Consider the following 21346-nt stretch of genomic DNA (forward strand, 5'->3'; position numbering starts at 1 on the left):
GGAATTCCCAGCTCCTAGCAAAACATTATTAAGAATAAAAATTGGAACAACAAAAAAAAAAAAAAAAAGCTGGGGATTAGATATTAGTAGAAGTTAACCAAGTTTTCCTTTTATTTGTAACATACAAATAAAACAAATACAAACTGAGAAAGGCTGCCACCTCGCTGAAGTATCAAGAGACTTAAAAAAAAAAAAAAAAAAAAAATTGAAAACATTCCCGGGCAGGGCAGTAGATTTGTGTCCGTTTGGTTCTTCTCTCTACCCAGTAAAGCGGCCTGCTGCACACAGCCAAACAAGGTAACAGAGGAAGAATAGATATATACAAGGAATATTCAACCTGGACTCTATAAAAGAGAGCACGGGAGAGGGAGGGAGAGGGGCAGGAGTTGGGGGACAACAAACAAAACAAAAAATTGTAACAGACAGCTTTCTTAGTACATGTTCTATTTAAACGCTCCACCTCCCCACTCCCAACACCCAACACTTTGTGTTAAACACTGGGGTCTGTGTACACAACACTGACCAGCACAACCTCCAGCCCTGTTTTCAAGTTTCCATTCCAATCTAGCTGTGAAATACTGCATTAACCTATTAGTTTATCCTAATTAACTGTACCTCTGTACTGTCTCTCTCCAGGACCAGGGCTGTAGACCCTGTTGTACTGGACTGTCTCTCTACTGTACTGTCCTGTCAGCATCAGGGCATGGCTCTGCGTTGGCGGACAGTTGGATTCTCGCCACACCCCCGAGAGTAAAGCAACAGGCATGGGCGGACAGGAGCCGATGGCAAAAGAGCCGACAAATAATTAAAAACACACACACACGTGGCAAAAGCATAAATAAAACAAAACAAAACAAATAAAACAGCTGGTAAGTGGGAGACTGCTGCAGCTGCCCCGAAGGGCCACAACTACATTAGGATGGAATCATTGAAAGCCTAAGGATACCCCAATAAGGGGAGGGTGGGGGGAGAATGTACATGGTGGGGGGGTATTAAAAAAGTAAAGTTTGTTGCCTTGGAATTACAGGGGGGGAATCAGATTTTAAAAAGGCATGGAGGGGTCCTGGCGGGTGTGTGTGTGGGGTTGGGGGGGAGGGGCGGGGGTGGTTTCCCTCCCTCAATGGCAGCAGCCCCCGCAGTGCCCCCCCCCGTGCGCGTGCGGCCCCCCCTCGCCAAACTTGGTCCTCCGGCTCAGGATCTCATAGGAGCAGTCATCACTACAGCAACCAGACACGCTGGGAGAGGACTCGTCAATCTCAAACCTCAGAGAAGGAGAAATGGGATGAGACTCAATGACAGAAACAGAGACGGAGATGTGCAGAGATTGAGGCAGACTGAAAGAGAGAGACAGAGACAGACAAAGACAGACAGAGAGAGAGAGAGAGAGAGACACAAACACACAGACGACTCACTGTAAGGACTCCCTGAAGAACTGGTAGGCGCCATGATTGTGTTTGAATACTGTTAACATCACCTTCTTCATCTGTGTACTAGAGAGAGAGAGAGAGAGAAAGAGTGTGTGTATAATTGTGCGTTTGGCCATGTGTTGTGGCATGTGTAAGTTTGGCAGTATGTGTAGCGGCATATGTAAGTGTGTGTTTGGCCGTGTGTACAGGTGTTTGGCTGTATGCAGCGTTGGGTGTAAAACTACTGTAATATTACATCTTAACGGGATAATATAATGCATTAGTTTTAATTTGAGTAATATTACTTACTTTCCTGAAACAATTAAAAGAGCGTTTTCACACTATATGTTCTTCATCTAAATGATGTGTTTAAATCTGAAGCAAGTAGCAGTAATTTCAACACTTTTTTACTTGCGTGCGCCATATCAAAATCACTAAGTCCGCACAGCATGTAATGTCTATGCAACGACACCACTTGTGTGCACAGAGCTGAACTGTAATGTAGGCGTTATTATGAAACCCACTCCTTCTCCGGGCAAGCCACGCCCACACAGGATTCAAAGCGCTGGCACTGAGTAACTGTCAATCATTTTTATGCAGCCAATCACTTTCCAGGAAATGCTTGTCAAAAAAAAAAAATTATGCAGCCAATCACCTGCAGAAGACACTTGTCAGTCATTTTTTATGCAGCCTCTTCAGCCTCTTATTTCGGCTTCTTCGCTTATAAAAGTAAAACACTTTTTCGTTCAACATTCATGTAGTTTAATACAGACAAAAGTCTTTACCAAGATTTATGCTTTTTATTGTTTTGTTTTCTGATGGGGCAAGTTAGAGATGTCACTATTTTAATTTGTGTTCATATATATAGAAAGGTTAAATGAACAAATGCTGTTACTTTTGTAAACTGTTATAATGAAGTTAGCAAACTGCAATATTGAGTTTGATTTTACAGTGCCGATTTATTTTTTATCTAATAGTCTCCTTGGCAGTGAATTCTGTGCAGGAGATGCAGCACATGTCGAATGTGCAAGGAACCCTACTGCGTTTCCACTTTATTTGTATGTATTGTTTTAATTGTTACCTAGTTTAGAGCAGACTACTGGACGATTACTTTGCATTCTATTATTGCTGAGCCTCTGTAATTAAATCTGCACATGTTTTATTAATCTGCGAAGTAAGATATCACCCAGACCGATTAATTCGCAGTTCTCTGTGCTACTGACCCAAGAACTAAGGTAACCCACAGTCTTAATTTATTTTATTTGTTTGGTATACATTAAAAAAAACACATCACCAGAATAGATTAGTCATATTGTTTCACAGGGCAAAAGGAAGGAATGTAGCAAGTAATATAATGAGTAATACATGCTACATTTTAAAAGAACTTATGTAATACTAATATTTTTTCCTCAAGAAATGAATAACAATATATCACTTCAGTAATGACTACAACACTGTCTGTGTGTGTTTGGCTGCGTGTGTAAGAGAGTGTGAGTTTGGCTGCATGTGCAGGCGTGTGTAAGTGTTTGTGTTTGGCTGTGTGCAGGCTTGTGTAAGTGTGTGTGTTTGGCTGTGTGCAGGCTTGTGTAAGTGTGTGTGTTTGGCTGTGTGCGCAGGCGTGTGTGTTTGGCTGTGTGCGCAGGCATGTGTAAGTGTGTGTGTTTGGCTGTGTGTAAGAGTGTGTGTTTAGCTGTGTGCAGGCATGTGTGTAAGTGTGCGCGTTTGGCCGTGTGCACAGGCGTGTGTAAGTGTGCGCATTTGGCTGTGTGTAGGCGTGTGTAAGAGTGCGTTTGGCTGTGTGCAGGCGTGTGTAAGAGTGTCCGTTTGGCTTTATGTGCAGGTGTGTGCGTTTGGCTGTGTGTGTAGGCGTGTGCAAGAGTGTGCGTTTGGCTGCCTGTGCAGGCGTGTGTAAGTGTGCGTTTGGCTGTGTGTGCAGGCGTGTGCATGAGTGTGCGTTTGGCTTTGTGTGCAGGCATGTGCGTTTGGCTGCGTGAGCAGCCGTGTGTAAGTGTGTGTGTTTGGCTCTGTGCACAGGAGTGTGTAAGAGTGTGTGTTTGGCTGTGTGTGCAGGCGTGTGTAAGAGTGTGTGTTTGGTGTGTTCAGTCCTGACCTGTTGGCAATGAGCTGCAGGATCTGAATGAGGAATTTGCCCAGACCTTTCCTGCGAACACGGCTCTCCAACTGAACCTCATAACTACAGAGAGACAGAGAGAGAGAAAATTACACTGTCAGATAATGTAAGTTATGCATCACATCTCCCAGTACCCCCTCCCTACCATTTGCCCCCTCCTCCAACACCCCCGTTCCCTCCCCCCCTCCCCCTGCCTGTCTCTCACCAGTACAGCACTTCCTCCCCGCACTCCACGTCGAACCGAAAGTGAGAGAATGCAATGGGTGTGGCTGATCCACCAGATGCCCCGCCTCCTCCATCCCTGGCCAGGAGATACCACGCCCTTTCATCTCGAAGCTCCTCCCTCTTCTCCCGCTCCTTCCACCCCCACTCACTCTGTTCATAGCTGGAGGAGAGCGAGTGTGTCAATCATCAAAAACAGACGCAGACCCTCTCCTCTATAGCTCCACCCACTGCACCACCCCCCTATATAGCCCTGCCCACTCTCACAGTGCCTGCATGTTGTTGCGCGTCAGGTCGTACGCCCACTCCAGTGTGTCAGGGCTCAGTGCTGCCACCCGCTGGCACTCAATTGCAAGGTTCAACCTGCAGGGGAAGAAGAGAGAGGGGTCAGTGAGGGCATCAGACAGAGGAACAGAAAGGGACACAAATGCACAAGACAGACACGCAGAGACAGAAAGATACATATAGAGACAGACAGAAAGACGCACACACACAGATACACACACACACACACACACCCACCCATTCCGGTCGTATTTCTTGAACACTGGGAAAGCAGCCAGTGGATCCTCCAGCTGCAAAGAGAAAAAATAAACACGGTCACTGATGCCACTCCTGCCTCCAACTGCCACTCCTTCTCTCTTGGCCTCCCTGGACTCCACCTGCTCTCAAGAGCTGTTCAGTCAGAATTGCGCCGATATGTAAACACACAGCGGGTCTCTCACCTTATTGGCCGACTCCACCTTGGCGCACACGGCGTCCATGGCGGCCCTCTCCTCCAGCCTCCTCTGTTTCTTCTCCTTCGCCTTGTTTGACTTCCTCTGGAGAGAGGGATGAAAGAGAAAGAGAGGGGAGAGAAGGGAGAGAGGAAGAAGAGAGGGGGGTGTTAGGCAGAGAACTCGTCCTCTCCGTTATCACACTTCCCGGCCGGTGAGAAGTGTGGCGGACACATGGGACCGGTTCCGATATCCGATTCCTAACACGGTACAGAAGCTCCAGTATTGATCACATCCATGGAGAAACATTTGAAAGAGCAAAATAACTTACTAATTTGGCAAGAACATTTTTATATATTTTTTCCCAAATGCATCCATATTCTTGCCAAATCGGTTTTGCACGTTTGGGCAAAATACTGGTTATGCATAGTTCATATTCATTTTCGATCTAATTATTTTTGAGCTGGGTTCCCATGGAGCAACCACGTGACTCTGTCTTTGTCCCCACAGCAGCACGGCATGCAGGCGGGCTGGCATTAGTGGTTTCCACGAACTTAAGACATGTGGCCAAGTATCCATCCACAGACAAACAAAAAACCACAAACACAGCCCGGACATGTGCACCCGCTGGTACCGAGAGGCCGGGCAGAGACATGCATGCACTATATGCACACAAACACGGGGAAAGCATTGCATTGATACACACACCATCAGGGTCTGCTTGTAGGTGGGCGCAGAACATATACGTATAAAGCAATCGACCACAGACCTATAATGATGTTTACAGCACACATTTTAAATACATAAATGGATGTTGTTGTTTTTTTTTAACATAATCGTGCCGATGCTGTGCTGTGTGTGGCGGCACAAGCGTGTGGCCTAGTTGCCCCAGCGCCGCGCTGTAAACACGGACCCGGGAGATCTGCAAAAAAAGACGGGAGAGAGAGACCGAGGGGGGGGAAACAGCACGAAAATACAGGGGGACAGAAGATGATGCGAGTCCAGAAAAAAAGAGGATCTGTGCGTGAATCCCTCCTCTGCTAGTTCGCAGGCTCCCTCCACCTCTCCCCGTGCACTCGATAGTCTTTCTCTCCCTCCTTTTCTTCTTCCTCTTCCTCTCCCTCCTCCTCCTCCTCCTCCTCCTCCTCCTCTCCCCGTGCACTCACCCCCTCTCCCTCACTTTTGCTTTTTCCACCTCTCTCTCTCTCACACACACAGATAGATACAGACACAGCCCGGGCGGCTGTGCGGCGGGCGGCGGGGGCCCGTGCGGTTCACTCACCCCCATGCCGGAACACAGCGCGAACGGCGCGAGCAAACTTTTTTTTTTTCACTCACTCGCTCGAGTTTTTTTTTTTTTTTTTTTGTGGGGGGGGGGTGGTTATGGGGGGGTCGAATCAAGCGATCGCCGCTCGACTGTTATCCCGGAGAAAGCACGACCACGCCGCCTTTTACTCCCCAGTCTCTCTCCCCCTCTCCGCCTCTCTCTCTCTCTTTCTCTCTCACTCCCTCTCTTTCTTTCTCTTTCTTTCTTTCTCTCCCCTCTCTCTCCGACCCACATTGACATCAGCGAGTCACACAGAAAGCGCTTCCTCTTTCGTTGTCATGGGGAAATGATGTCACTGCCCGGGGATGCGTGTCGGCGCCTCTGCCAGTAGCTTCACTCCTGGCGCGTTGGAGGCAACGGGATTTCTCAATGGGCTGTCACTGCGGAGTGATGTCAGCCAGGGCGCCGCCATGTTTCTCCCTGGCAGGACGCCACACACTCACGCACATGCACGAACACATACTTCTAAACACTGATACTTTCAAAACTAAATTGACTATGTATATAATAATAATGAATAATTCTCATAATAATGCATTATTATATAATACTAATGATACTTTATTACTATATAATAATATAATAACGATAAAAACAACTAGAATATTATGAAGATATGAAGATACTTTGCCTGTGAGCACATTCTGCGTTATATATTATTGACTACTGTATTCTTTATTAATATTATTTGTATATTAGTGTTCAGGTTAATATCAGTGATATTTGGACAGTAGTGCAAGTACTGGTTGTTGTAGTATTAATAAGTGACAGTTTGTGACAGTAAGTATGTTAGTAGCAGTGGTGTAAAAGCAGGTGTGTTAGTGTCCATGTTAGTGTGTCAGACACATTGATCACACAGCACTGTATGTGTAATAGTACTAAACTGCACTGCAGTATATTACACTACACTGTGATACACAACACTAAAATGTATTACACTACACTGAATTATACAACACCACAATACTACCCTGCAGTATGTTACACTACAGAGTGTTATATACAAATATAGTATTACCCTGCAGTATACTGCAGTAGGCAATATTACACTACACTGTATTATATAACACTACAGGACTACAAATCTGAGCTGATGAGAGTTTTCCTTCTCCAGCTGAACTCACACAGTGGAAACCCTCCCGGGACTGATGAAGCCGTTTTTAAATGATACAAATACGAGCCAATAAGGAAGAGACAGACAGTGTGTGACAGGACAGATAGAGTGTCACACAGGAGCAAACAGTGTCATAAGTAACTAAACAAGTGTGGTACAAGGGATTGGCATGTTGTAGGGGGTGTGTTGTATGGGAACTGGAGGCATGTCATATGGGAGGCAGGGGGTGTATTGTAGGTGGCAGGAGCATGTCATAGGGGGCATGGGGTGTGTCATATTTGGTAGGTGGCATGTCGTAATTAAAGTGCTTAATTGATTCCTATGTGTTCCCAGTATTCAGAAATTGGTGATTTATGGTGGATTGGGGTTGGAGATCACTGTTCTACAGCCTCATGTTGAGCCCATGTAGTTTACACGCTTATTATATTAGGACTGCACCACAGGTCTGTGTGTCAGGGTTTTATAATTGTGTGTCATGTGTGTGTGCGTGTCTTTATGTGTTTGTCACAGTGTGTTTGTGTGTATGTGTGTGTGTGTGTGTGTGTGTGAGAGAGTAAGGGCTGAGTGCACAATAATCTAAGCACACAAATGTAGCTCATGAATATACACTCACCTAAAGGATTATTAGGAACACCATACTAATACTGTGTTTGACCCCCTTTCACCTTCAGAACTGCCTTAATTCTACGTGGCATTGATTCAACAAGGTGCTGAAAGCATTCTTTAGAAATGTTGGCCCATATTGATAGGATAGCATCTTGCAGTTCATGGAGATTTGTGGGATGCACATCCAGGGCACGAAGCTCCCGTTCCACCACATCCCAAAGATGCTCTATTGGGTTGAGATCTGGTGACTGTGGGGGCCAGTTTAGTACAGTGAACTCATTGTCATGTTCAAGAAACCAATGTGAAATGATTCGACCTTTGTGACATGGTGCATTATCCTGCTGGAAGTAGCCATCAGAGGATGGGTACATGGTGGTCATAAAGGGATGGACATGGTCAGAAACAATGCTCAGGTAGGCCCTGGCATTTAAACGATGCCCAATTGGTACTAAGGGGCCTAAAGTGTGCCAAGAAAACATCCCCCACACCATTACACCACCACCACCACCAGCCTGCACAGTGGTAACAAGGCATGATGGATCCATGTTCTCATTCTGTTTACGCCAAATTCTGACTCTACCATCTGAATGTCTCAACAGAAATCGAGAATCATCAGACCAGGCAACATTTTTCCAGTCTTCAACTGTCCAATTTTGGTGAGCTTGTGCAAATTGTAGCCTCTTTTTCCTATTTGTAGTGGAGATGAGTGGTACCCGGTGGGGTCTTCTGCTGTTGTAGCCCATCCGCCTCAAGGTTGTACGTGTTGTGGCTTCACAAATGCTTTGCTGCATACCTCGGTTGTAACGAGTGGTTATTTCAGTCAAAGTTGCTCTTCTATCAGCTTGAATCAGTCGGCCCATTCTCCTCTGACCTCTAGCATCAACAAGGCATTTTCGCCCACAGGACTGCCGCATACTGGATGTTTTTCCCTTTTCACACCATTCTTTGTAAACCCTAGAAATGGTTGTGCGTGAAAATCCCAGTAACTGAGCAGATTGTGAAATACTCAGACCGGCCCGTCTGGCACCAACAACCATGCCACGCTCAAAATTGCTTAAATCACCTTTCTTTCCCATTCAGACATTCAGTTTGGAGTTCAGGAGATTGTCTTGACCAGGACCACACCCCTAAATGCATTGAAGCAACTGCCATGTGATTGGTTGATTAGATAATTGCATTAATGAGAAATTGAACAGGTGTTCCTAATAATCCTTTAGGTGAGTGTATATCCAGGCAGTGAGTACCTGGCGCTGGGTTACTTGAGCCCCAGGATTCCACGTCAGACCGAATTGTCTCAGCCCTGATCAAATCTCTGTGAAAGGTGCATTTTCTGTGAGTGAGTGAGTGAGTGAGTGTGTGTGTGTGCTTGTTGTGCTGCCTGGCTGGGCTGGTGTCTGTAGCTGTGCGTACACTGCACACAGGCATTAATGCAGGGATGGCCGTCTAAACACCCAATAGACCTCTCGCAAGACTGTGATACGTCATCCACCCATAATCCACTGGGGTGCCAGCCACTCTCCAGAGCCAATTAAATCAGGAACCCAAATCAACACCAGTCCACATCATTATGCCAGTTTGACTCCCAATGTTTCCAGTTTTATAAAATTAGCCACAACCCCCCCGCTATGACCCTGCTTTGCTGTATTATACCACCACTCCACTCCACACTGTGTAATGGAAGCCTACTACTGCTCTACTCAATCCTGCTACTGCTCAAATAAGCTGGCTACACTGTCACAGATACGCCCTTACAAAATAACACACAAATCATACACATCACATATTACACATAGAGGACTATCACATGCAAACACAGTGTCTCAGCTTACAGTTATTATTATTATTATTATTATTATTATTATTATTATTATGTATAATAAATCTCAAACATCATCTATTTCATTATTTTTTTTGTTTTATTTCTAGACATAAAGAAAAACCTTTCTTCTGAGTGACAAAATTCTTAAATTATTCGCACAGACTGGTGTGTGTTTAACCATCTGTCCGTGTCTCTGAGTCTCCCTGGTTGAGCCTGTGCTGTGTGTGTAGGGTTGCGTGTCTGTCTCCCCTTCCTGAAGTGATAAGGGTGTCTGTATCTTTAAGAACCCCCCCCCCTGCACCCTCTGTCTCTCTCTCTCTCTTTCACTCTCTCTCTCTCGGGCAGATGGCCCCCTGCCCCGCCCCGTGCGCTCTTTGTTTTCGGTCCCACACAACGGAGGTCATCTGTCTCGCAGGGAGGGGGGGGGGGTCAGAGGTCAGGGGTTACCCGAGTTTACATCAGCAAAGAACCCAGATTTGTCGCACAACACAGACAGATACACACACACATACTCAAATACAGGCACATAGACAAGCAGACACTCACCCACAAGCAGACACACACACACAATCCAACCCCTCCTCCCCACACACACACACACTCACACACACACAATCCAACCCCCACACACACACAACACATACAAATATACAAATACAGAGAGAGATTTATTGACTTACACACACACTGACACACACATACTCAAACAGACTCTCACTGACACAGAATCAGATCCCACTCACACAACACACACACACACACACACACTACAGAACTGTGTGTTGTTTTTTTGTCCACACAACTCCAGTGTGTAGTGGAGTATGCGCACAGATACATTTATCCAGGGGGTGAGGGGGTCGTGAGGGACAATTTACAGCATCAACCCTGAAGAGAAGACCGGCCAGATCGCCTCCTCTCTACTCCTCAACACATCAGATCTCTGACAGACCTCACAGAGCCGTCCTGTGCAGTGAAGAGAGAGAAAGTGAGAGAGAGAGAGATGGAGGGAGGGAGGGAAGGAGGCTGACAGAGAGAAGAGAGGGGAGAAAGGCTAAAAGGAGAGTGGAGATGGTGGGGGAAAGGAGGGAAGGAAGGAGGAAGGAGGAAGGGAGGGAGGGAGGGAGGAGTGGGCCGGGGGAGGGCGGGGGGTTGGAGAGAGGGAGGGAGGGAGGGAGGGGGGCAGGGAGGAGGGAGAGCTGGAGAGGAGATGGAGAGTGGAAGACAAGATAAAGAGAGTGAGGGGGAGAGAGAGAAATAGAGACGGGGTGGGGGGAGGGAGAGAAGAGGGATACAGAAAGGGGGGTGAAAAAGAGAAAGAGAGAGACAGAGAGTGGTACAGGGTGATATCTGAACAGAGTGAGCAAAAGAGAGAGGGGAAATGGGGATTGTAGGAGAGTGAGGGACAGAGAGTGAGAGGTGTGTGTGTGACTGCTGCCTCTGTGTTAGTCTGTGTGTGTGTGTGTGCATGTGTGTGACTGCTGCCTCTGTGTTAGTCTGTGTGTGTGTGTGTGCATGTGTGTGACTGCTGCCTCTGAGTGTGTCTGTGTGTGTGTGTGTGTGCATGTGTGTGACTGCTGCCTCTGTGTTAGTCTGTGTGTGTGTGTGTGCATGTGTGTGACTGCTGCCTCTGAGTGTGTCTGTGTGTGTGTGCGTGTGTGTGTGACTGCTGCCTCTGAGTGAGTCTGTGTGTGTGTGTGACTGTTACATCTGAGTGAGTCTGCGTGTGTGTGTCTGTCAAACACAAAGACACACAGATTCAGCCATACAGTCGTGTACTGCAGTGTCTGTCTGTCTGCTGGAAGTGTGCTTGTGCATGCATCAGTTACACTCTCTCCCTCTCTCACACACACACACACACACACACACACACACACACACACACACACACACACTTCTTTCCTGTATCACAATTCTCCAGCCGTCCTACAAAATCACCCAGCGCTGCTCCTTCCTCCCTCCTCCCCAAGGACAGTGTGTGGTGGGGGTGGGGTCAGGAGGTAGCTGGGGGGTCCCTCACCGTCTCTCACCTTCATAAATAACAGTCACAAGGAAATTAAGGGAGGAGAGAGAGAGGGAGGGGGAAGATGGAGTGATAGGGAGGGAGAGGGTGGGAGTGATAGGGAGGGGAAAGAAGGAGAGTGAGAAGGAGAGCTAGTAAGGGAGAGGGGGTGTTATATATATTCTGTTCATGCATGTAGGGACTGTAGATGACAAACAAACAAACATAAAGAAAGGTCGATATGGTAAATTCTGGTCTAAATAAATGCATCACTAAATCAGACCGTTAAAGCGAGAAGGTTTATTTTTTCATGCGATCGTGAACACATTTGAAGTTCGTTGCTGGAAAGGTGTGAACAGACAGCGGGGCAGACACACGACGACCCCCCCCACACACACAGACCTCACCCCACCGACCCCCTGACTGCTGGTCTGCTATTATTTCTCTCTCTCTCTCTCTCTCTCTCTCTCTCTCTCTCTCTCTCTCTCTCTCTCTCTCTCTCTCACACACACACGCATATTACAACAGTGCTAGTCTGGACGACCTGATCACGACGAAACACTCCGCGTTTGCTAGAGCCAAGTAGTCCCAGTCCATCTTTTCTCACATCTCACCCCCAGTCTAATTAAATAATAATAAACATCTATAATAATAATAATAATAATAATAATAATAATAATAATAATAATAATAATAACAACAATAGCAGCAGCACTACTACTACTACAACTAATGGCAATAATGATAATAATAATAATAATAATAATAATAATAATAATAATAATATAGATTTAATCTACGTTCATCCTGGTTAACGATAGCCCCATGCCTAAGAAAATACACATTTCAACGCCAACCGGCCCAATCCTCGCACCCCCGACACCTAAGCCCACCCCCTGATCTGTTACCCCCCCCCCCCCCCCCAAGACAAATAATAAGAACAAACATAATAATGTATACATAGATAAAAATAAAACCGCCCCCGGATCAAACCCCATTACAATGTCCAGCAATTGAGCAGTATATTGCATTTCTATGATCATCATCCTCGGTGTCTCCGTTGTGTGCAGGGTGAAAGTGGGACTACTTCTTCGAGTCGAAGTTAGTTGGAGAGAGCGGCGGCGGGGGCGGATCTACGTGCGGGAGTGAGTTGTGGTGCGGCCCCCCTCCGATTCAGCAGTGTCTGCGGCTCATTGTGTGTCTGTGTGAGAGAGAGGGAGAGACAGAAGGAGGCAGAGACAGAGAGAGAGAGAGAGAGAGAGAGAGAGTAGTACAGTACAGTACAGTACAGTACGTACAAAGTCAGTCCTTTCTGATAGGAAAGTTGATATTCAGGCGATCACAGCAGCCGGGAGTGCGGTGCCGGACCCGCATCTCAAGACAAGAAATTGCACATGCGGGAATATCAGTGACTGTACCGGGAAGAGTCCACAAGAGACGGAGAAAATACTACTTCAGCAGACCGGGGGAAGAAACTAACAAGGCAGAACAAAAAACTTCTTTTCAACATTTATTTATGATTGCTGTGGTGCAAGCCGGTTGAGTCCCACGCTGCGAGAATGCGGGCTTCGTTTAAATGACTGCCTTGCGCTCCCATTCAAGAAGGGCAGCACGGAAGAGCGAGGGGCAGAAAAGAAGAGGAAAAAGAAAAAGGGAATAAAGACAACGGGGAGAGGGACGGTCGTATGCCACCGGTCATCGGGTGTCGTGCGGTATTGTCCGACCCCTGTGTGGGAATAACCCGGTGCGGTTTGTTTTCCTCCACTGGAATAAAACAATATACATATTAGCAACACAAAACTGGACACAAGTTTTCACCTGGGAGATACAATTGCCATAAACAACAATAAACCTAATTTGTGTGTGTGTGTGTGTGTGTGTGAAGATTTTTCTTTTTTCTCTCAAAGTTTGTTTTTTGGAACCCTGGACGGATAACACATTCCGAGTTTGTTTTCAAAGTTGTAAGATTCATAAAAAGGGAAAACAAGAAGAAAAAAAAAGACAAGGAAAGGGGACACAACCGTCTCCGATTTAAGCATCCTAAAATAGCTCCCACAAGGACCAAGGTAAGACCGTTTTCTGCTCTGTCCCGCTCCCCTGTCTCAGACACAGCGGGTCTCCGGTGGGCTCCGGCTCGGTTACACGCGTGTAACTTTGTGTGCGTTTCTCGGGTCGATCCCGCAAAACGCGCAGGAACCGAAACATCAAATATTGATTGTTGTGCTGTGATCGGGGCTCGACCTCACAGCAGCCCTCCCTCCCTCTCCCTCCCTCTCTCTCTCTCTCTCTCTCTCTCTCTCTCTCACACACACACACATACAGACATAGCCTATAGCGACCGGTCTCTGCCTCACACATACATAATGGTAATTCGTTCATAGGCTACACAGTCACAGCAGAGATTAAAATCATCCCGTCAGATTTGGTCCCAATCCTGTTTTCAGAACGGTGTCCCGTCGCCTGGACAAAGACAAGTGACTTGAGTCCCCCCCCCCCCAGTCATAATAAACCAGGATTTCTCTTGACTATTGGTGAACAGGTTTCTACTGTCGGGCGGGGAGGACAGTCCCCCGGTGCCCACCGCGATATCCCCCCGTGGCCGTGCCGGTTGATTGGCGTGTAGCCGCAGGTGGCCGGTGTCCGGCGGCTCGGCTCGGCTCGGCTCGGCGGGGCTCGCTTGCTCTGTGTTGGGCGCAAGGCGAGTCAGCGGATCCCAGTGTGTAGCGTTTAAAACCAAAAGCACAGTGTTCATGTCCCCTGGCGAGGCTGAACGGATCCCGGGCGAGAGACGAATTCCAAGTTGAGAAAGTTCCGTCTCTGGGGTGTTATATATTTAAGTGAAACCGGGAACGCTAACTGGCAGCTGCACAATCCGGGTGGGGGGGGGGGGGTCGGTGTGTGCCGTCCCGGAGAGAGCAGAGAGGATCTTTGTGTTGCCCTGGCGACAGCGGCGGTTGGTGCCGGTGAGAACCCTGGGTTTATTAGAATTCAGAATTCGAATTTAGAATTCGATTTCGAGGCTTGAACAACAAAATCACGTTTTTTTTCTGTTTTGTTTTGCTTTGGGATTTTGCAGCTCTCTCTCTCTCCCTCCCCCCCACTCTCCCTCTCTCGCCCCCTTCTGCACATCACAGCACGGGTTATTGTCGCAGGCCGGCTGCCGGGGCTTGGCAGTTTCCATTCTGTCGTTGTCTTCCGTTTCACATTAAGTTTACTGTAACTTGACACACAATATTGAGTCAGTAGTTATAATAGACAAAAGTCTGCACCTCGTATTTCCTGGTTGGCCCATTTATTATTATTATTATTATTATTATTATTATTATTATTATTAATAGGCTAGGGAAATGCAAACACACTAGACCACACAGCTTTGAAAGAGGAAAATACCCAAAACAAAAACACATTGCGCGTCACCCAATCTGTTACATTGTAACTGTAAGCACGCCTCTGACTCCCCAGTCTCTACAGCTCAGGAGAGAGGATAGAAGTTCAAGCCCGTCATATCGGTCATGGGGGTGCTGTACCTTTCAATATGGCAGCTGACATTAGTGTGGGGGGTGTGTCCCTCCTATCGGAAGTCAGATCCTATTGGACGGTGTGTTGGGGGGTGGAGGAGAGGAGATGGTGAAGGGTAGCTTCAAAGGTGTACAGGGAATCACCTCAGGATAAGACTCATCCTTACAGAGGGGAAAATAGTGTATTTTAATTCAATATGACCCCCCCTTCCCACTCTAAACATGGTTTGATCCAGGATGACCTACAGTGTCGGTTTGGAGGACATTTCACACAGGAGATCAGGGGTCGAGGGATGTTGGGGAACGCTGCGCTGTGATTGGCCGGTTCTCTCATGTGGGTGACTCTCTAAGTGGCGCATTGTTTATGGGGTCTGTTGCATGGTGGGGGGGAGGGGGTCTGCTGCCCTGGAGTTGACTTCCAGCCTGGAGACTAGACTCTTCAGAGCTACACTAGAGGGCGCTGTCCCCCCCATGTGTCACACAGGAGTCCCCTATAGCTTGAAAACAGGGAAGTCAGGCTGAACTCTGACCCCTCTCCTGTTATAGCTGTAGCAGAAGAGTGAACACCCCAGCACCCAGTGTACCCTCCCTGGGCACAGTGAATGAATGCCTTAGGGCTATTGAAATGTTTTCTTAATTAGTATTTTCTGCCCAAAGTCTCTGGGTTCAGAAACACGCTCATCTGGAGGTCACGTGTCAGGGGTCAAGGGCCGTTTCAGCTACATCAGACTGCTTCTGTAACTTGGAGTGGTGGTCTGGTCATTGTCTCAAGTTGTGCTTTATCTTGTTGTGGTCTGTGTTGTGTTGTGTAGATGCCGTCGGTTATGGAGCGCTCAGGAGGAGGGGTGCTGTCCAGGAGCCGGGCCAAAACCATAACTAACGGCAATGGGCAGCACAGTGAAGAGGAGAGCAGCGACGAGGAGCACGGACACGGTAACCCCTAACCCCTGACCCCTGACCTCTGACATGCTTGCTTGTATCAGTCATATGCCTATTACTGAAGCACTACTGGTATTATTGCTGGTATGAGCTGATTTCAAATGAGATTTCGGTCCCTCTGTCTGTATCTCTGTTTGGCTGTCTCACCACCTCCCTCTCCATGTCTCTTTTGATGTCTGCCCCCTGCCTCTCCCACTTCCGTTCACCCCCCTTCTCTCTCTCCTACGCCTCTCTCCTGTCTCTTTTGATCTTACCCCCTCCCTCCCTCCCTCCCTCTCTCTCCTCCCTTCCTCCCTTTCTCTCTCCCTCTCCCTCCCTCTCTCTCTCCCACGCCATTTCCCTCTCCCTGTCTCGGTGAAACTCTCCCCTTGCCTCTGAGTGTTTCGCTGCCTATCTCCTCCTCTCTCTAATTGCTTTTCAAATTTAAATTGCTTTATTGGCATGACCAGAATAGGTATTGCCAAGGCATTAGTCAAACAGCACATACACACATACATATGTGTGACCAACAATTAAATAAATATATAGGTACATTTACATAAATAAAAGTAGATTCATAATTAGAAATAAATTGTAAAAAATAACTATTACTGAGTAGATCCCCCCCCCCCCCGATTACCCTTTCTCTGGTCCTCTTGTTCCCATGCTGTCACCCCCCCCCCTGTTTTCTGAACTTGCTCGCTCTCTCTCCCCTTATCTCTGTATCTCCTTACACTATCTCTCTCTCTCTCTCCTCTGTGCCATCTTTGTCTCCATCCCTCCCTTCTTCTCCCCTGTGCCTTCTCTCTCCCTTTCCCTGCCTGCCTCTCTTCTCTTCTCTGCTTCTCTCCCTTTCCCTGCCTGCCTCTGCTCTTCTTCCTCTCTCTCTCCGTCTCTCAGGATGTGCTCTGTTTAACAAAATATCCTCTGCCCCCCCCACAGTGCAGTGTTGTGTTAGTGTTGTCCCCTCCGTCAGTCACTGTATCTGTATCACCCCCCCCGTGCAGTGTTAATGTACTGTAGTGTCCAGTCACTGTTATTTTGACCAATCTCTCTGTCTGATAACATAGTGTTACTATAGTGTAGCATCCAGTCCATGTATAATGTTGATCAATCTCTCCCTCCCCCCCTTCATCCTTCTCTTCACCATACAGACAGCATGATCAGGGTTGGGGGAGATTATCAAGCATCCATCCCAGAGTACAAACCAGGTAAGAGGGAGAGGGAGAGGAGGAGAAGGAGAGAGGGAATAGGGGAAATGGATGAAGGAATGGAGAGGGAGGGAGGTGGGGAGGAAATGAGAGCGAGAACGAGGGAAGGAAGGAAGCAGGGAAAGGAGAGGAGTAGGAGGGATTAGGACTGTTACTGGGAGACACTCCTGCTCTCTCATTCAAATTCTTTCTCTCTCTCTCACTCACTCCCCCTCCCTCGTCTCTCTCTCCCCGTCTCTCTGCAGACTCTCCGGCTCGCTATAGTGACAGGGAGTCCAGGGGCATGCTGGTCTGGTCACCCAATCAGCTGATATCTGACGCCAAGGGTGAGTGTGTGTGAGTGTGTGTGTGTGTGTCTGTGTCTTTGTCACTGTCTCTCTATGCGTCCCTCTATTGGCACACAGTTATTATTTTGTATTGTCGTTCTGGTTAATTTTTGTTGTCTGTCTGTGGTTTGTGTGGACAGCATCATTACATCATTGTATAATATGATTTTCTGTCTCCCTCCCTCTCTTCCCCCTCCTCCTCTCTCCCAGTGGACGAGTATATCCTCATGGCCAAAGAGAAACACGGTTACAATATGGAGCAGGTAGGGGACTCTAGTACACAAACACTCAGTATAGTGCTGAGTAGTACAATAGTGCAATACTGTACTGGTCTTAGGACCCTCTCTCACTCTCCTTCTCTCTCTTCCCACTCCCCCTCTCCCTGCCATCATCCCTCCCCCTCCCCCTCCCCCTCTCTCTCAGGCTCTGGGCATGCTGCTGTGGCACAAGCATGATGTGGAGAAGTCCCTGGCCGACCTGGCCAATTTCACCCCGTTCCCCGACGACTGGAGCGTGGAGGACAAGGTGCTGTTCGAGCAGGCCTTCAGCTTCCACGGCAAGAGCTTCCACCGCATCCAGCAGATGGTGAGGGGGAGAAGGAAAGACGGGGAGGAAGGGATGTGGGGGAGGGAGAGAGGTAGGGAGGAAGGAAAGGAGGGAAAGGGGAGGATAGTGGGAGAGGGGTGGTTTGAGAGTCCTGTTCAGTTTAGTTTGGGTGCCGTGGGTAGCAGCACAGTGGGTGTCAGTACATCCTGTCTTTCTCTCTCCTGCAGCTTCCTGACAAGCTGATCTCCAGTCTGGTGAAGTACTACTACTCCTGGAAGAAGACACGCACACGCACCAGCGTCATGGACAGACAGGCCCGGCGCCTGCTCTCCCAGAGAGAGAGGGAAGACAGGTGAGGGAGAGGGAAAGAGAGAGAGAGAGAGGGAGGGAGGGGAGAGGTGAGGAGGTTTGTACAGCTGAGTCATACAGATAATAGAAGTGCGTGTCTTTCTCTCCTCAGCAACGATGAAATGGAGGAGGGGGGTGGAGGGAGTGACAGCGACTTCGAGATCGACACCAAGAAGGAGGTGAGACACGGAGGGAGGAAAACGAGAAGAGCAGAGAGAGAGAACCTAGCCCACCCCTCTCAGTGCACTGTAAGTGTGTGTGAAAAGATGCTCTCCAGTCATTTATGTTTGTATTAACACCCTGTCCCTCTCCTTCTCCTGTCTTTCTCTCCTCCCAGGTGCAGAAGGCAATGGGTGTGGGAGTAGGGCTGGGGGGGGGTGTTTCCGGTCGGTCCGGTCCAGTGCGTAAGGAGGGTGGGGGGTGTCAGTACCGCCACGCCCCCCCCCGCTCCCGCCGCCGCCCCCCCCGCGGGATGTACCTGAGCCATGGTGACATCAGCACCGTCTCCACGGCGCCCGATGCTGCGTCAACAACCCTGCGGCTCCTGGACTCTCAGCTGGTCTCTCTGAAGAGACAGGTAGTGACACGTGGTTCCCCCTCCCCCTCTCTCTCTCTCTCTCTCCCTCCCTCCCTCCATCACTTTCTCACTCACTGACACTCTCTCTCTCTCTCTCTCTCTCTCTCTCTCAGGTGCAGAGTATTAAGCAGATGAACAGCAGTCTAAAGCAGAGTCTGGAGAGTGGCATTGACCAGATGCGCCCCCCTGAGGTAGGTGGCCAGCACTGCAGCACTGACACACACATGAGCCCAGCTGCTGATGCACTGACACAGAACCTGACCTCTGACCTCTCTCTGTCAGGTGACCCCGAGGATGAACTCTCGCTGGACCACAGAGGAGCAGCTGCTGGCCGTGCAGGGTATGAGCTGCATTGTACTGATGATTATGGGTTACGGATTGGCTGTCTCCCTGCCTATTTGCTTACCTCGTCTCCCTTCTCTTTCCTCTTTCCTCTGCCCCCTCCAGCTATCCGTCGCTATGGTACAGACCTGTCTGCCATCGCCGGGGTGATCGGCAACAAGACGCCCCCCCAGGTCAGCTCCTTCCTGGTGAGCTACCGGCGCCGCTTCAACCTGGACCAGGTGCTGCGGCAGTGGGAGGAGGAGCAGGGAGCGGACGGCGGGATCGGGGGTGCAGGGACCCCCCCATCCCCTGGCTCCTCCTCCCAGCCCCAGCCCCAGCCCCAGCCCCAGCCCCAGCCCCCCAACACTGCTCAGCGCTCGGTTGGTGGAAGCAACAGGGAGGATGAGGTGAGAACCGGAGGGGTGGGGAGGGAGAGAGATATGGGATGGAGAAGGAAGAAGAGGGAGAGGGAGGGAAGGAGATAAGATAAAAGGACTCCATGACTAACAGCACTAATGTTTTTCTCCTCCTCCCCCCCAGCTCTCCACAGCCTCCCCCAGCACAGCTCCCTCCAGTAGGAACAGAATTGCCGAAGTGGAGGACAGCCAGGCCCCCTCCTCCTCGGCCCCGCCCTCTCTCTCACAGCCACCACCCCTCCTGCGCCCCGCCCTGCCCCCCGCCCCCCCCAGCCTGCTCCGCCAGCCCCCCCCTCTGCAGCAGGGGCGACCCCTCCCCTCCCGCCCCCCACTGAACCAGCCACCCCCTCCTCCGCCCCTCATCAGGCCCGCCGTGGCTGCCTCGCGCCAGCAGGGGGCCATACTCCGGAACTCCTCCGGCTCCTGCGGTCAGCTGCCTCCCTCGCTGGTGGGGCTGCAGGTGGAGCCCCCACCCCAATCACACTGAGTGTGACTTTTCTCAGGGGGGGGTGGATATTAATCTCTGACATAGCGACACTGACCCCCATCTCCCTCTATGTCCTGTTTCTCACACTCTGCCCTGACCCTCTCCTCTCATCTTAAGAGTGTGCCAGTCAATAAACTCACCCCTTTAGGAGAGGGAGCTCAATAGAGACCCCCCCTTACTTTCTCACGTCTAGACAGGGGCTGTCTGGGCATCACTATGGCAACCGAGGAGTCTGTGGGAGTATCCATGACAACCACTCGTTCGGAGGACTGGGGCAGCTGCTGGGGGAATACCGTCTCTGTATTAACAGGGGGATGATGCACCTACACACAGTCTCCGTGGCAACAGATGCAGTGTCCCGTTTCCATAACGATGATTCACCCCGCCCACCCCCAATTTTGAGTGAACCCCCCCTTTCAGAGAAGAGGAAAAGAAAAAGGAATATAGGGTCACTATGGCAACCAAGGAACACTCACAGATCACCGTGGCAACAGACCCCCTCCACCCCCACCACTCCAGAGTGTGGGCCCAGTTTCCATAGCAACAGAGGAAGGTGTTTAATCTCCCCTGGCAACTGCGGGGACTCGCTGGTTGGGATGTGGCTGCCCGGCTGCCCTTCTCTCTGACACGGATGTACAGCCCCGCAGTACTGTGGCCATGGAAATGCAGCAGGGCAGGGGGGTCTTGCAGGTAGAGGACACCGGTAGACAGGCAGGCACTAGAACAGGGAGTCCGCACTAAAGACCGGAATACTTGACTCATAGATCACACTGAACACACACACTGAACAGTCCCACTGAACACACTTCCACTGAAGAGACTCGCATGGAATTGTGCCGCTGAACACACACAAATCCTGAAGACGTGTACACACACTGCCACCAATGTGTACACAAACACACAATCATACTCGCACACACAGACTGACACCGCTGCATACACACACACACAATAATACACACAAACGTACACAAAGACATAGTCAAGGAACATATAGAATAGGAATGTTTTGTTTTTTCCTTTTTGTTTGTGTGTCTGTGTGACTTCTCGTTTTCATGTGACAAATTGTTTAAGATTTTTTGACTTAAAAATAAAAGTAACAAAATTAAGTAGAGCTCAGTGTTTGTGTGTGTGTGTGCGTCTGTCTGTGTCATTTCAAGGGAATTCAGTCTTTTGTCCTCCATTTGAAAACTGTGACAGGAGACCGGCTACCACTGAGGGAGAGAGACAGACGGACAAGAATGACAGCTGTACAGAGAGAGCAGTGGAGTAGGATGATAGAAAGGGGGGTGAATAACTGACAGAGTGGGAGTAGTGAACAGAAAGAGGAGACTG

General features: G+C 49.1%; 2 protein-coding genes across 5 annotated transcripts; one reads left to right on the forward strand and one right to left on the reverse strand.

Moving 5' to 3' along the window:
• Positions 1–87: 87 nt before the first annotated feature.
• naa40 (N-alpha-acetyltransferase 40, NatD catalytic subunit) lies at positions 88–6022 on the reverse strand. 3 transcript variants are annotated; one of them, XM_066719039.1, is made up of 8 exons: positions 5758–6022; positions 4485–4580; positions 4282–4334; positions 4027–4122; positions 3743–3922; positions 3517–3600; positions 1413–1490; positions 88–1262 (listed from the first exon to the last, which is right to left on the reverse strand). In XM_066719039.1, exons 1-8 carry the CDS (start codon positions 5761–5763, stop codon positions 1118–1120), a joined length of 738 nt encoding a protein of 245 aa, XP_066575136.1. In that variant the 5' UTR covers positions 5764–6022; the 3' UTR covers positions 88–1117. The 3 variants fall into 3 exon arrangements, with proteins under 3 accessions (XP_066575136.1, XP_066575138.1, XP_066575137.1); XM_066719041.1 differs by lacking the exon at positions 5758–6022 and adding an exon at positions 5642–5696; XM_066719040.1 differs by lacking the exon at positions 5758–6022 and adding an exon at positions 5184–5551.
• A 6490-nt stretch (positions 6023–12512) lies between these two features.
• Positions 12513–21120, forward strand: rcor2 (REST corepressor 2). 2 transcript variants are annotated; one of them, XM_066719051.1, is made up of 13 exons: positions 12513–13406; positions 15671–15791; positions 16931–16987; positions 17233–17313; positions 17524–17576; positions 17737–17898; positions 18087–18211; positions 18296–18386; positions 18545–18784; positions 18898–18975; positions 19067–19124; positions 19232–19515; positions 19649–21120. In XM_066719051.1, the coding sequence occupies exons 2-13, from the start codon at positions 15671–15673 to the stop codon at positions 20009–20011; spliced, it is 1713 nt and encodes a 570-aa protein (XP_066575148.1). In that variant the 5' UTR covers positions 12513–13406; the 3' UTR covers positions 20012–21120. The 2 variants fall into 2 exon arrangements, with proteins under 2 accessions (XP_066575148.1, XP_066575149.1); XM_066719052.1 differs by having other exon boundaries at positions 18320–18386.
• Positions 21121–21346: the final 226 nt, after the last annotated feature.

The sequence above is a fragment of the Amia ocellicauda genome, chromosome 12 (assembly GCF_036373705.1).
Source record: "Amia ocellicauda isolate fAmiCal2 chromosome 12, fAmiCal2.hap1, whole genome shotgun sequence".
In the NCBI taxonomy this organism is placed as follows: domain Eukaryota; kingdom Metazoa; phylum Chordata; class Actinopteri; order Amiiformes; family Amiidae; genus Amia; species Amia ocellicauda.